The sequence below is a fragment of the Carcharodon carcharias genome, chromosome 34 (assembly GCF_017639515.1).
Source record: "Carcharodon carcharias isolate sCarCar2 chromosome 34, sCarCar2.pri, whole genome shotgun sequence".
NCBI lineage: Eukaryota > Metazoa > Chordata > Chondrichthyes > Lamniformes > Lamnidae > Carcharodon > Carcharodon carcharias.
In genome coordinates, this window is record NC_054500.1 from 2,583,887 (window position 1) to 2,599,823 (window position 15,937).

Below are 15,937 nucleotides of genomic sequence, written 5' to 3' on the forward strand. Positions count from 1 at the left end.
TCGCTCCCTCGCTGTGCATCCTTCTGTTCCTCTATCAATCTATATATGTCTACCTCTCTGTTTCTCCCTACTTCTTTTCCTCTGCTTGCACGTCATTTTCTGCATCTCTATGTGTGTGCCTCTGTCTCACTCTGTGTCTTTCTCTATCGCTCTGTCCAAATCTCTGTCTGCCTCCCTCCTAGTGTATCTGTGTGTGAATCTGTGTGTCTCTCAGTGCACTTCACTCTCTGTCTGTCTCTGTGTCTCTCGCTCTGTCTATTTCCCTGCATCTCTTTCTTTTAGCCTTCTTCTTGTGTATGTCTCTCTGCCTCTCTGTCAGTCTCTGTGTCTCTCTTTCACTGTGTCTTTCTCTCTTTTTCTGAGTCTCTCTCTCCCTCTATTCACCTCTCTCTCTCTGTCTCATATTAGTTAACAATTCAGCTTTTTTTCTCCATTTAAACATTTAATAAATAAAAACGTGCACACACAGCAATGTCTTGTCATTATTTTAAATTGAGAGAGGAATATTTCATAGCTCTTTTCAATCAGGTTTTCATATGAGATAGAGAGGGAAAGAAACAAAACATAATGTTTCTCAGAGCGAGGGGAACAGGTTAGAGGGGGAAAGAGGAGAGAATGTGGGAACAGGGAGATTATATTTTATTATGATTGATATCACAATGGATGAGTACAGTTATATGACTACCGAGTCGGATCTCTTTGTCCTCGTGTTCCTTCATGGTTGTCTTCGTCCAGTCCAGATCGTTCCTCACATGGGTGTATACCCCATAACTGCAGCATCCCTAGCATCCAAACAACATGATCACCCTGACAATGTGGTGAGTGGGATTCAGAGGGTCTATGAACACATAGGGGCCCCCGCTGTCCCCTTGGCAGGAGGCAATGACTGGTAGTCCAGTGCAGATCATGTTAAGGGTGAAAATGGGCTTTGGCCCATCGTAGTTGGAATTCTTACACTCATCCATGCTGACGATGGGTACCTCAGCATACTGTAGAATCATGGCAAGTCTCCCCTTTTCCATCTTACCCGACTCTGAAATATAACCCAATGAACCATCCTCCGGGAGAGATGCCCCTCCTGGTCCAGGCAGGCACACGGGGGATAAACTGGATCCCAGTTTAACCTTCTCTCGGAGCTTGATCAGTGCAATGTCATGATTGAAATTAGGCTGTCTGCCCACAACTTGCTCCCTATAGCTGGGGTGGATGAAGGCCAATTCCATGGGGAGCTCACCTTCTGGTGTTCTTCCCCTTAGATCAACCAATCCACCATGGATTTCCACCTGGAGCAAGTTATCAAAGAGGTGAGCCACGGTCAGCACCCATCTGTCAGAGATCAGGGCTCCACCACCCATCTCGCCCCTGGTGGTGACCAACTGCAACTGCCAGGGGAAATAGCCCAGTTTTGCCTGCTTTCCGCCAAAAATATGGCCAGTTTTGGAGGAGAGTAGGCAATTCCCACAGACTGGGGACAGATGAAAATTGAAGGAGCTGAAAAGTTCTCGGATCATCTTCAAAGTGACAAAACTGTTGAACACCAGACACACGAGCCCTGCTTTGTATTTCATTTGGGAGACAGCACACAGAGGTGTGGTGTCACATCAACAACCCCTGCTACACGCCCTGCTTGGCGGGCATTGAAATGACATAGAACCAAAAAGGTCATCTGCAACATTGCCCATTGTGCGCGCCCTCCCTCAGTCGAATAACTAGTGATCAGGAAGGGAGAATCTCCACAGAGATCTCAGCAAAGAAAGCAGCCCTGAATGGCTGATAATCTGTTTTGAAGTTATTGCATAGGCCCAAGCTGAAGCATGGTGGGCCATTCTGTTCACCATACTTTCAGGAGGTTAAAGCCTTGGAGCAAGTGCAAGAGGAGATTTAGCAGAATGGTACCAGGCATGAGAGACTTCAGTCATTGTGGAGTGACTGGAGAAGCTGGGACTGTTCTTTGTATAGCAGAGACGGTTAAGGGGAGATTCAATAGAGGTATTCACAATGAAGAGGGATTTTGATAACTAAGGAGAAACTGTTTGCACTTGCAGGATGGTCGGCAACCAAAGGAAACAGTTCAAGATATTGGGAAAAGAACTAGTGCTGACCTGAGAAAACAGTTTTTTAACACCGTTGAGTTATTATGATCTGCAATGTACTGCTTGAAATAGCAGTGGAAGAAAAGCAGATTCAGTAATAGCTTTCAGAAGAAAATTGGATAAATACTTAAAAGGGACAATAATTTGCAGGGCTGTGGGGAAAGTGCAAGGACAAGTCGTATTAATTGGATAGCTCTATCAAAGAACCAGCAGAGGCACAATGGGGCAAATGGCCTCCTGTGAGTTATCAATAAATGATTTATGCTACTTTGCTACTCATTACACTCTCAGAGATATTTACCTGGTTTGCACTTTGGCAGGGTCTTCTGCCCACTCATGGCATCTATCTATTCAGCATTGTCCAAGTAGTTAAAGACAACTGGTGCGGAAAAGCATATAAATGGAAAGAGATAGCAGTCAGAGAAAGAAGTTTATGTACAGACATAACTTTATTCCAGCTAGAATGGAGCTGATTGGGGCATTTCCCCGTGTCAATCATGACTGATCTTGATTTTCCTGCGCACCATTTATATTTTATTACAATTCTCTGCTCACTGCAATTTTGCTAGCCATATCCCTCTGCTTCTCTTCGGGTGCATTACTATAGCTTCAGTCATGTTCTGTTTGCTGTAGTTCATCGGGACTCTTTCATAAACAGTAGATTGTTTGCTGAGGTGTGCAGTTTATATAGAATCTGATGACGTTAATTGCAACACTTCCTACACAGCATCTATAGGCTGTCTGCTATGGCACATTGTTTAAATGCACTCGGTTTGTTCACAGTTCAAAGAAGCTTTAAAGAAAATAGACAGTGTAGACAGTTTTACGGAGTGTAATCTTTCAATAGACTCTGGTTGCTGTCGTTAGAGAAGCTCTTAATAAATAGACGCTGTAGACTGCTATATTGCACTGTTTAACAAGAGGCATCCTTGACCTCCATTTACAATAAATTGGCCTAACACACACGGGAAAGTAAAGACTAGGAGTTGGCTACATTAATTAAAAGGTACGTACTTACCACAATCACAATTCCAATCATCTCTGCTCCAGCTTTTGAGATCACAACCCTCCTCTTCAAGGAGCCAGCCTGGGTCTTGGGTACCCATAGGGAGGAGGATCAACAGGTGCAAACCCCTGAGCCATCCATCCAGGAGACTCCAGGATTGTCCAGCCCATCTGAATCTCCTCTCCCTGTGACTTCAGTAGCTTCAGCTCCACAGGCCGAGGAGGGTGCCACTGCCACACAGCAGGGTCCTGAAGGCAGGCCGGGGCCCTCCAGGTCTCGGCCCTCCAGAGGACGGCCGCCAAGGACATCACAGACAAGGCGTTGCAGCCAGCAGGCTACCTCCACATCTGCTGTGGATGTCCGGGGAGCACCAAGCCATAGTGGCAGGGTTAGGAAAGTTAAGAAGAATTAGTTCCACCAACTGGGCACTGGTGTTAATCACTTGTACATAATTTTCACTATTGTCAATAAATTCTCTAATGTGATGGTTCAGCTTCACACTCCCTGAAGACATTACTGATGCCTGCATCTCGGTGGTGCTGGTCATAGCTGCCAGAATGTACTGGGCCACAGAGTTCCATCATTCTCTCCATGTGCTCCCAGCACCTTTAACGTGGGGCTGGCCCCTATCTATTCAGCACCTGTGCCCAGTGACGTTGTGTTCCCGAATGGCTCGGTGCTGAAGGCGGACAAAGGAGCAGATGTTTCTAAAATTCCATGGCTGCATCCCTGTAATATGAGCCTGATCACGGAGCTCAAGCAAGCTGCCCTCGGCTAGTTAGGAGTCAGACATTCACAGAGGTTATGTGAAAATCTATGGAGTTTCCTCACTGCATGTGATCATCATCCTCCTGCATTTGAGTGACTGTTAAGGCCGCCTCTACGTCTCCATGGCAGGAGCATTCTTACAGAGGGTATTCAGTGCTGCCATAAGCCAGACTGAATTCAAACGTTCACAGATGCAATGTGAGGAACTATGGAGTCTCCTCACTGCACGTCATCATCATCCTCTGTCCTCTGCAGTCACCGTCGCCCTGAAGCGGTCTGTGAAGAGTGTCCTCTGCACTCATCATCGCCATGAAGCTGCCTGGGAACTGTGTCCACTGCAGTCACCATCGCCGGGAAGCAGGTTTGGAAGAGTGTCCTCTGCAGTCACTATCACCGAATGAAAGAAACAAAGAGTGACATCATAGGAAAACCATAAGTTCATTGGTTGGTAAGTACCTGCTAATCAGAACTATCTAAGTTGATTTCAGAATAAAGGTGACTACCAGGGCCCAGGATCGGAGGCCTAACACATCAGCTTCAACTCAGCAGAGAGATCGATTTCCAGTCGATTTTAAAAAGTGTATTTAAACCTGTATTCTCACTTGCTTTCAGATAAAAGGTAAATAGGAGAAATATTTTGCAGATTGATAAGCTAAAGACCAGTAGGAACTTTAAAAACAAATTGAAAAAATAATTAAATGAAATAGAGATGTAGGGCCAGGCAATGTGTTGTAGCTGCATGGTTTGGGAGCTCATGGACCCCATTTTTGTTCCTAGTGACCATATCTGTAGCAAATATTGGTTGCTTGAGGAACTCTGGGTCAGAGTTCATGAGCTGGAGTCTGAGCTTCGGACACTGAGACACATCAGGGAGGGGGAAAGTTACCTGGATGCTGTGTTTCAGAAGACAGTCACGCCCGTTAGATTAACTGCCTTAAATGTGGCCAGTGGTCAGGGAGAGGATGCTGTGACTATGAGTGAGGCAGGTATAGGAATCCAGGAATTAGCACTGCAGCAGCCTCAGCTCTTGCCCGTATCCAATAGCTTCGAAATTCTTGCACCCTATGTGAACGAGAGCAGGGACTGTAGGGAGGATGAACAAACTGACCAGAGCACCATGGCACAGGGCGTCATTCAAGTGGGGGAGAAAAGAGAAATGTAGTTGTAATCGGGGATAGTATAGTTAGAGGAATAGATACTGTTCTCTGTTGCCAGAATCGAGAGTCCCGAAGGCTGCATTGCCCATCTGGCACCAGAGTTAAGGATATGTCATCTGGGCTGCAGAGGAACTTGGAGTGGGAGGGAAAATATCCAGTTGTCGTGGTCCATCTATCTACCAACGATATAGGTAGAACGAGGAAAGAGGGTCTGCTGAGGGAATACGAGCAGCTAGGGGCTAAATTAAAAAGTAAAACTAAAAGGTAATAACAGCAAAAAGCAAAAAACAGCGGATGCTGGAAATCCAAAACAAAAACAGAAACAGAAATACCTGGAAAAATTCAGCATTTCTGGCAGCATCGGCAGAGGAGAGCACAGTTGACATTTTGAGTCCTCATGACCCTTCAGAACTTCTGTTGAAGGGAGGTTCCTGTTGGAGATTTTGCAGCCTCTTTGTGTCCTCCTCACAGCTTGCATTCCTACTTGCTTTGTGCCAGCAAACCTAGATACATTATGCTCTGCCTCTTCATCTAAGCCATTAATACAGAGTGTAAATACCTGAGGCCCCACACTGATCTTTGTGGCACTCCACTGGTCACAGCCTGCCAACTGAAATGCCTCATTTATTCCTACTCTCTGCTTTCTATCCATTACCCAATCCTCTATCCAAGCTAATTTATCATCCACAAATGCATGAGCACTTATCTTGCTTATTAGCCCATTGCATGGCACCTTATTGGATGCCTTTTGGAATCGAGGTATACTACGGCCGGGATTTTACGGTGTGTCATGGGCGGGGCTGTACATCTGCTGGTTCCCCTTTACCTACCCTACTGGTTACATCCTCAAAAAACTCTAATAAATTCCTTAACCATAATTTCCCTTTCATAAAACCATGTTAAGTGTACTATGCTTTTCTAAGTGCATTATTAAGACTTCCTAAAGAATGGATTCTAACACTTTTCTAATGACTGATGTCAAGTGAAATATTCTGTATTTCCCTGTTTTATCTCTTGCTCCTTTCTTGAATATCAGTGCTACGTTGTCTAGCTTCCAATCTGCTCAGACCATTTCAGGATCTCGTAAATTTTCAAAAATAATAGCCAATTAATCAACTATTTCTGCAACTATCTATTTCAATACCTGAGGGTGTAGGTCCTCAGGTCCTGAGGATTTGTCAGCTTTTAAGCGCTTGAATTTCCCCAGTATTTTTCTCTGATTTTAATTACCTTAATTTGCACACTCTTATAAACCCCTACATTACCCTCTATTGCAGGAAAGTAACTCCTGGTTAAAAGGTGACCAAGGTTGGAAACTAAATTTTCCATGATACATAGCATTTCAAAAGGACAGACAGAACGGAAACAAAGAAACAGTAGCTCTGATAATAAAGTCTGACAGAAGGGCATGAGTGAGAAAAGATTTTGGCACAAAACATTTGTTCACGGTCTCTGCTACTTCCTCATTCCCCATGATAATTTCTCCTGTCTCTGCTTCTATGGGACCTACATTTAATTTAGCGACTCTCTTCCTTTTTATATAGTTGTGAAAGCTCTTACAAATTGTTTTTATGTTCCTGAGCAGTTTACTCTTATATTTTTTCCACTTTTTATCAACTTCTGAGTGGTTTCTGCTGGTTTTTTGCTGGTTTCTAAAACACTCCCAATCCTCAGATGTACTACTATTCTTTGCAATATTGTAAACCTCTTTTAATCTAATCCTTAGTAAGCAACAGATGGATCTTTCATGCTGAGTTGTTATTTTTCAATGGAATGTATTTTTGCTGAACTTTTTGAGTTGTTTCTTTAAAAGTCTCCCATTGTTTATTTACCACCGTTCAATTTAGTCTTTTAACCCAATCAGCCTGAGCCAGCTGTCCCCTCACACTTATGTAATTGGCTTTGTTCAAGTTTAAGATTCCTGTTTGTGATAGGACTATGTCGCTTTCAAACTTAATGGGGAATTTAATTGTATTATGATCACTATTTATGACATTACTAATTATCTCTGCCTCATTGCACAATACTGGATCTAAAATAGTTTTATCCCTAGTTGTTTCAACAACTTATTGCTCCAGGAAACTGTCACTAAAGCATTCTACAAACTCACCTTCCAGACCACCTTTCCCAATTCTATATGAAGATTAAAGTCCCTCAAAATTATTACATTGTCTTTGTTATAACCTCCAATAATTTCTTGCTTAAATACTGTAACTACTCCCACAACCATTTTCTGACCCTTGCTATTCCTAATCTGTGCCCATAGTGATTCTACTTCCTGATTGTCTAAGCTAAGATCTTTTCTAACTCATGTCCTTATGTCACCCTTTGTTATCAGAGACACTGCCCCTTCGTTTCCATTCTGTCAGCCTTTTTAAAATGTTATGTACCTTGGAAAAAGTATTTTCTAACTTTGGTCACCTTTTAACCATATCCCTGTAATGGTGATTAGATCCAATGTATCTCTATATGTACTGCTAGATCATCTATCAAATAAGGGGATGCTCCACCATTCAGATAAAGTGATTTCTATCTTTTTACTATTATTCCCTGCATGGACATTAATCTCTGATACACGATTATCATTATGCTCTCTGTACCTTCCTGTCTTCTCTTCTTGTCTTTAACCAATATATTTTCCTATTGGCTCAAATTTTATCTTTGGATTTCTAAATCTCCCTTCATCTGAATCCCACTCCACCATTAGTTTAAAACCATATAACCTACCATGACCATAATTGCCTGCACTGTTATGTTTGTATGCTTTGTCCCTTCCTATCACGCTCTGGTTACCATGACCAATATCGATACCCTGCAATATTACCTTGCCCTTTCTCTTTAACTTTCCAAATTTACCCTCAGAAGCACCCCCCACTCCACCAATATTTAGTTTAATCCCTGTCTAAAGCCCTAGTTATATGAATTGATAATACACCATTCCCAGCATTGTTCAAGTGAAGACCACCTCAAAAGCACAGTTCTCTCTTTCCCCATACTGGTGCCAGTGCCCTATGAATCAAAATCAACTTTGCCTACAACAATTTTTGAACTATGCATTCAAATATCTCACTTTCTTTAATCTATGCCATTTTGCTCATTACTCAGGTAGTAATCCAGAGATTATTGCCTTTCTGCCTTTTAATTTAATCGATACCTCCTTATACTCCCCCAGCAGAATTTATTTCTTAGGCCTACCGATATTGTTCTTAGAAACTGTTATCAAGTCTACCTTTTCCAATTAGAACTATCCCATCTATACAAAGGTTAAATATATCCACTATTATGTTGTTATTTTTCTTACAAAACCTCATTATTCCTTAATTTATACTCTGCCCTAGAGTAGCTAGTTTTAGGGAGTTCTCTCCATTGCTATTTCTTAGCTCCATCCAATCAGATTCTACATTTTGATCTTTGGAACCAACATCATTTCTCACGACTGTGCTGATCCTATCTTTGTTAACAGCGCTATCACACCTCCCTTTCCATTCTTCCTGTCCTTCCTAAACATCAAGTGCCCCTGAGTACAAGGCACTTGACAAGAACATGAATCAGGCCAAAATATTAACCACCATGCTCCATTAGGAGATATTCGGACAGGTGGCCATAACTTCGTTGAAAGCAAGAACATATTTGGGATGATGTACGACTGACACTTGCTCCTATGTTCCTATATGTACAAGATTTGGTCAAATAGATAACATTGAACATAAGAACATAAGTGCTAGAGCAGGAGTAGGCAATTCAGCCCCTCGAGCCTGCCTGCCATTCAACACAATCATGTCTGATCTCATTTCGGCCCAACTCCAATTTCACGCCCCCTCCCCATAACCTTTCAACCAGTTACTAACTTAAAAACTGTCTATCTCCTCCTTAATTTTATTCTGCGTCCCGGCATACACTGCATTCTGAGGTAATGAATTCCACAGATTAACGACCCTTTGAGAAATTGGAGCCATCATCATCTCTGATTTAAATCTACCACCCCTTAGCCTAGAACTATGGCCTCTCATTCTAGAATGCCCCACAAGGGGAAACATCTGCTCTACATCTACTTTGTCAATCCCCTTAAGCATCTTATATACCTAAGTTAGATTTCCTTTCAGCCTTCTACTCTAGTGAGTATAGGCTTAATGTGCTCAATCACACCTCATAAAACAAAGCCTGTACCTCTGGTATCAATCTACTAAACCTCTTCTGAACCACCTCCAGAGTAACTACATATTTCCTCAAGTAGGGGGGCCAAAACTATGCACAGTGCACCAGGTGCAGTTTCATCAATGCCTTGTACAGTTGCAACAACAATTCTCTAGTTTCATACTCTAATCCTTTAGAAATAAATGCCAACATTCCATTTGCCTTCCTTACTTCCTGCTATACTATCTTTCAGCCATTCATGCACGATGACACTGAAGCATTCTGAAGTTTCTCTCCATTTAAGTAATAAGTCGCATTTTTATCCTTCCAACCAAAATGGATAACCTTGCACTTATCCAAGTTAAACTCCATCAACCAGATTTTAGCCCACTCATGTAACCTGTCCATAACCATTTGTAAATGTCTTGTTTCAGCATTGCAACTTACTTTCCCATCTATTTTGGTGTAATTAGCTATTGTACCTTTTATCCATGAGTCCAAGTTATTAATATAGATTGTGAATTGTTGGGACGCTGTGGCAGTCCACCAATTACAGATTGCCATTGAGAAAATTACACCTCCAGTCTGTCTGCATGCATGACCCAGACCTCCCTGTCACTAGCCATTTCAACAGACCACCCTTCTCTCAAACCCACATCTCCATCCTTGGCCTGCTGCAATGTTCCACTGAAGCTCAACATAACCTGGAGGAACAGCACCTCATCTTCTGACTGGGCACTCTACTGCCTTCCGGACTTAATACTGAGTTCAACAACTTCAGATCATGAACTCTGTCCTCCATCCCCAACCCCTTTCCGATTCCCCTTTTTCCCAATAATTTATATTTGTTTAAATATATTTTTCTTTTCCCACCTATTTCTAAATCTATCGTTTTATCTCCACCTTTTAGCCCATTTTGATCCCTTCCCCACACCCCATCCCCACTAGGGCCATCTGCCACTTGTTTGTCCTGCTTTCTACCCTTAATGTTACCATCTGCACATTCCTTAGATAATATCACCACCCCGGTTTCCTTTGTCTCCGATATCTTTCGCAATCTCTTCTTTGCCTCCACCTATCATTGGCCCTCTATCCACCTCTACCTGTCCCACCCCCCTCTTCCAGCTTATATTTCATCACATTTCTACATTTCCTTAGTTCTGATGAAGAGTCATATGGACTCGAAATGTTAACTGTGTTCCTCTCTGCAGATTCTGTCAGACCTGCTGAGCTTTTCCAGCTATTTTTGTTTTTGTTTCAGATTTTTAGCATCCACAGTATTTTGCTTTTACCTTGCTGTTATTACCTTAGAGGTTCTATTTTTTTTTTAATTTAGCTCCTAACTATTCAAATTCTTTCAGCAAAACATCCTTTCTAGTCCTATGAATGTCATTGGCACAAATATGGACTAAGACAACTGGGTCCCTCCCCTCCCACTCCAGGTTTCTCTCCAGCCCTGAGGAGATGTCCTTAACCCTGGCACTGGGCAGGCAAACCAGCCTTTTGGGTTGATGTTCTCAGATGCAGAGAAGAATACCTATCCCCCTAATTAAACTCTTCCCTGCCACTAATAAGTTTCCATTTCCTCGCCCCCACCCCTACTCCCCCCCCAACTGAATACCTCCCTGTACCATGGTGCCATGGTCAGTTCACTCATCCTCCCTGCAGCCCGCCCTCTCATGCACCCAAATTGCAAGGAGCTTGTAACTGTTAGACTTGCAGGGGCCAACGCTCCTTAGGACTGCCTCCTGGGTCCCCAAACCTGCCTCACCTGAAGTCACACCCTTCTGTCCCTGATCACAGACCAAATTTGAATGACCTAACCTGAGAGGTGTGACCACCACCTGGAGCACAGTGCCCACATATCTTTACCCCACCCTGATGTGGTTCAACGTTTGCAGTTCAGCTCCAGCTCCTTAACTCAGATCCGAAGTTCCTCTAGTTGCAAACAGTTGGTACAGATGTGTTCGCTCTGGATCACCTTGGTATCCAGCAGCTCCCAAATGCTGCAGCAGCAAAGCACTGCCAATGCTTTCATTTTTCAATTCAATTTATTACTTAATTATTCTAGTATCCCCACTCTTTACACTTTGTCATAAATATTTTTGTACACACCAGTGTCAATCTTATACTTTTCTAGTTATATTTAAGAAAAAAAGAACAAAAAGACTAGACATCTAAACACAAACTAAGGACCTTACTTTTACTTTACAAACTAGAAATACTCACCAATCCTCCTCGCCAATCAGCTGCTGTCCATGCTTTTTTTTCCATCCCACGCTCTTTAATGGTCTCAAACACTTCTCTCACACTTGCACTGTTAAAGGCCCAACTTCTCTTGCCCTCGCTCCCTGTAAATAACCACGCTGTTTCTAGCACGCTCTTTTTTTACAAATGACCACTCTGTTTCTCTCTTACTCTCTGGCTGAAAATAACCAGACTGTTTTCTCTCCCACTCTCTCACTGTAAACGGCCCTATTGTTTCTTTCACTTTCTCACTGTAAATGACCACGCTGCTTCCCTCACATACCCTCCTTGTAAATGGCCACGACATTGTCTCTCACTCTCTCGCTGTAAATGGCCTCGCTGTTTCTCTGACACTCACTCATTCTAAATGGCCACACTGTTTCTCACACTCATTCACTACAAAGTGCCAAACTCTTCCTCTCACACTCTCTCACTGTAAATGACCCCACTGTTACTATCACACTCTCTCACTGTAAAAGGCCCCGTTGCTTCTCTCACTCTCACCATAAATGACAATGCCATTTCTCTCACACCGCCTAGCTGTAAATGACCACACTGTTTCTCTCACACGTTCTCACTGTAAATGGCCCCGGTGCTTCTCTCACACTCTCTCACTGTAAATGGCCCCGGTGCTTCTCTCACACTCTCTCACTGTAAATGGCCCCGGTGCTTCTCTCACACTCTCTCACTGTAAATGGCCCCGGTGCTTCTCTCACACTCTCTCACTATAAATGGCCCCGGTGCTTCTCTCACACTCTCTCACTGTAAATGTCCCCGGTGCTTCTCTCACACTCTCTCACTATAAATGGCCCCGGTGCTTCTCTCACACTCTCTCACTGTAAATGGCCCCGGTGCTTCTCTCACACTCTCTCACTATAAATGGCCCCGGTGCTTCTCTCACACTCTCTCACTATAAATGGCCCCGGTGCTTCTCTCACACTCTCTCACTGTAAATGGCCACGCTCTTTCTCTCACAATCTCTTACTGTAAATTAGCACACTGTTTCCCTCTCACTCTGTCACTGTAAATGGCGCTGATGTTTTTTTCTCATGCTCTCTCACTGTAAATGAAGATGCTATTTCTCTCACATTCACTCAATGTAAATGACCCAACTGCTTCTCTCACACGCACTCACAATAAATGACCCCACTGCTTCTCTCTCACCCTCTCACTGTAAACTGCCCCGTTGTTTCCCTCTCAGTCTCTCACAATATATGGCCCCACGATTTCTCTCTCACTCTCATATTGTAAATGATCGCATTATTTCTCTCAGTCTCCCACTGTAAATGGCTCTGTTGTTAGTCCCACATTCTCTCACCGTAAATGGCCCAGCTGTTTCTCTCACACTCTCTCACTGTAAATAACCATGCTGTTCCCTCACGCTCTCTCCACTGTAAATGACCACATCGTTTCTCTCACATCGCTCACTGTAAATGTCCGTAATATTTCTCTCACACTCACTGGCTGTAAATAACCACGTTGTTTTTCTCTCGCTCTCACAATGTAAATGGCCCCACCGTTTCTCTCACACACACTCACGATAAATGACCACGCTGTTTCTCTCACACTCACTCACTGCATAGGACCACACTCTTTCGCTCACACTCTCTCACTGTAAATGACCCCACTGTTACCCTTACAATCACTCACTGTAAATGTCCCCGCTGTTTCTCTCACACTCTCTCACTGGAAATGGCCATGCTGTGTCTCTCACGCTCTCTCACTGTAAAAGACCACGCTGTTACTCTCTTTCTTTTGCTGTAAATGACCACTTTATTTCTCTCACACTCTCTCGCTGTTAATGACGATGCTATTTCTCTCACACTCTTGCTGTAAATGATGCCCCTGCTTCTCTCACTCTCACTGGAAATGATCTTGCTGTTTCCCTCTCAGTTTCTCACATTAAATGGTGCCGCTGTTTCTCTCTCACACTCACGTTGTAAATGACAACACTCTTTCTCTCACTCTCCCTTACTAAAAATAACAGTGCTCTTCTCTCATACTCGCACTGTAAATGACCAAGCTGTTTCTCTCTTTCTCTCGCTGTAAATGACTACATTATTTCTCTCACATGCTTCTGCTACAAATGGCCCCAATGTTACTCTCACACTCTCTTAACATAAATAACCATGCTGTTTCCCTCACACCCACTCATTGTAAAGGCCCACACTCTTTCTCTCACACCCTCTTACTTTAAATCACTCTGCCGTTACCCTCACACTCGCTAACTGCAAATGTCCCCCTGCTTCTCTCACACTCACTGTAAATGTCCATGGTTTCTCTCTCACGCTTTCTCACTGTAAATGACCACGCTGTTTCTCTCTTTCTCTCACTGAAAATGACCACATTATTTTTCTCAAACTCTCTTGGTGTAAATGACGATGCTATTTTTCTAACACCCTGTCTGCAAATGACCCCGCTGCTCCTCTCACACTCTCTCACTGTAAATGGCCCCGCTGTTTCCCTCTCAGTCTCTCACATAAAATGGCCCCGCTGTTTCTCTCTCACTCTCACACTATAAATGAGCACACTATTTCTCCCATACTCTCCTACTGTAAATGGCCCAATGTTATGCTCAGACTCCCTCACTGTAAATGACCCCGCTGTTTCTCTAACACTACCTCACTGTAAATAACCATGCTGTTTCCTTTACACTCTCGCAATGTAAATGACGACGTTGTTACTCCTTTCCCTTGCTGTAAATGAGCACATTATTTCTCTCACATGCTCCTGCTGTAAATGACCCCGCTGTTTCTCTAACACTACCTCACTGTAAATAACCATGCTGTTTCCTTTACACTCTCGCAATGTAAATGACGACGTTGTTACTCCTTTCCCTTGCTGTAAATGAGCACATTATTTCTCTCACATGCTCCTGCTGTAAATGACCCCGCTGTTACTTTCACACTCTCTCACTGTGATTGGCCACGCTTTTTTCTCTCACACTCCGCTGCTGTAAATGCCCACGCTGTTTCTCTCGCACTCACTCGCTTTAAATGACCACTGCGTTTTTCTCTCGCCCTCTCAATGTAAATGGGCCTGCTGTTTCTCCCACACACATTCACTGTAAACTACCACGCTGTTTCCCTCATGCTCACTCATTGTAAAGGACCACACTCTTTTTCTCACACCCCCTCAATTTAAATGAACCCGCTGTTACTCTCAAACTCTCTCACTGTAAAGGACCACGCTGTTTCTCTCTTTCTCTCGCTGTGAATGACCACATCATTTCTCTCACATACTCCCACTTTAAATGAACCCACTGTTACTCTCACACTCCATCCCTGTAAATGGCCCCGCTGATTCCCTCACACTCTCTCACTGCAAATGACCACGCTATTTCTCTAACACTCTGCCACTCTAAGTGACACCGCTGTTTGTCTTACACTCTCACTGTAATAACCACGTTGTTTCTCTCACACTCACTTGCTGTCAATGACCAAGCTTTTTCTCTCAGACTCTCTCGCTGCAAATGACCATTCTCTTTCTCTCTTTATTTTGCTGTAAATGATCACTCTTACTGCAAATGACCCCACTATTTCACTCACACTATCTCACTGTAAATGCTCATGCAGTTTCTCTCACACTCACTGGCTGTAAATGACAACGCTGTTTATATCATACTCTCTCGCTGTATATGACCACACTCTTCCTCTCTTACTGTCTCCTTGTCAGATGGTTAATAATACAATATATCCCATCGGGCTTTCAGGAGAAACCTCATTTTCCCAGCGAGGCGAGATTCTGGAACCCATTACCACGGGGCGAAGAGCAGAGATGGATTTCGGGGGAAGCTGGATAAACAGATGAAAGCTGAAGGGTGTGTTGATGGATTGAAATCAATTAACATGGGAGGAGAGGATTAAAGACACTCTTTAAAAAGGAGCACGAAGCTATTGGATTGACTGGTCTGTTTCTGTGTGATACAGTCCATGTTGGTACAGTGAGGGCTAGTAAGACACCTTTAGGGGATAATTCAGTGGAGATAGTGAACTGACCCTGAGTGGGGATATACATGGGAACAGTGGGGAGGGGGTGATGAACTCTGGCCTCTTGCTTCTTTCTGCGTTTTTATCATGTTCCTATTGGCGGGTAAGCAAATGTTGGATCGGGAGTCACATAGATGGGCTTTGGATCTGCAGCAGGAATGTGTTTACAAACTCTGTGTTCATTACAAGCCGTTGATAAATGGAAAATAGTAAAAAAAAAAGCAGCCAGCACGAGGAAAGGGCGAATGAAAAAATGAGGTTAAGAAGGAAAGGTAGACCGGTGCATATAAACAATAAACAATAAACACGTCAAGGAATGTACCCACTCAACACCGCTCTGTTTCTACAAGAGATGGAGCCATTGAACCATGAAACAGCCGGGACACAGAAAGTCGTTCATCGAAACAGGAAGAGGCCATTCAGTCCTTCCAGCATGTACCGCAGGAAGACGAGGAGGCCATTCAGTCCATCGATCCTGTTAAACAGGAAGAGGAGGAGGCCATTCTGTCCTCCCAAACTGTTAGGTTTATTTCTTTTTTTGGA

The 15,937-nt window shown here is 43.5% G+C and overlaps 1 protein-coding gene across 1 annotated transcript; it reads right to left on the minus strand.

Annotated features, from left to right (window-relative positions):
* Positions 1-782: 782 nt before the first annotated feature.
* LOC121272514 (calcium-dependent serine proteinase-like) lies at positions 783-2,431 on the minus strand. Its single transcript, XM_041179128.1, has 2 exons — positions 2,395-2,431; positions 783-1,465 (listed from the first exon to the last, which is right to left on the minus strand). Exons 1-2 carry the CDS (start codon positions 2,429-2,431, stop codon positions 783-785), a joined length of 720 nt encoding a protein of 239 aa, XP_041035062.1.
* Between the last annotated feature and the right edge of the window lie 13,506 nt (positions 2,432-15,937).

Coding starts and splice junctions, on each gene's coding strand:
- LOC121272514 (XM_041179128.1), bottom strand. CDS start 2,431: ATGAGTGGGCAGAAGACCCTGCCAAAGTGCAAACCAG. Junction 1,466..2,394: donor CCTGCCAAAGTGCAAACCAG/GTAAATATCTCT, acceptor ATCTGTCCCCAG/TCTGTGGGAATTGCCTACTC.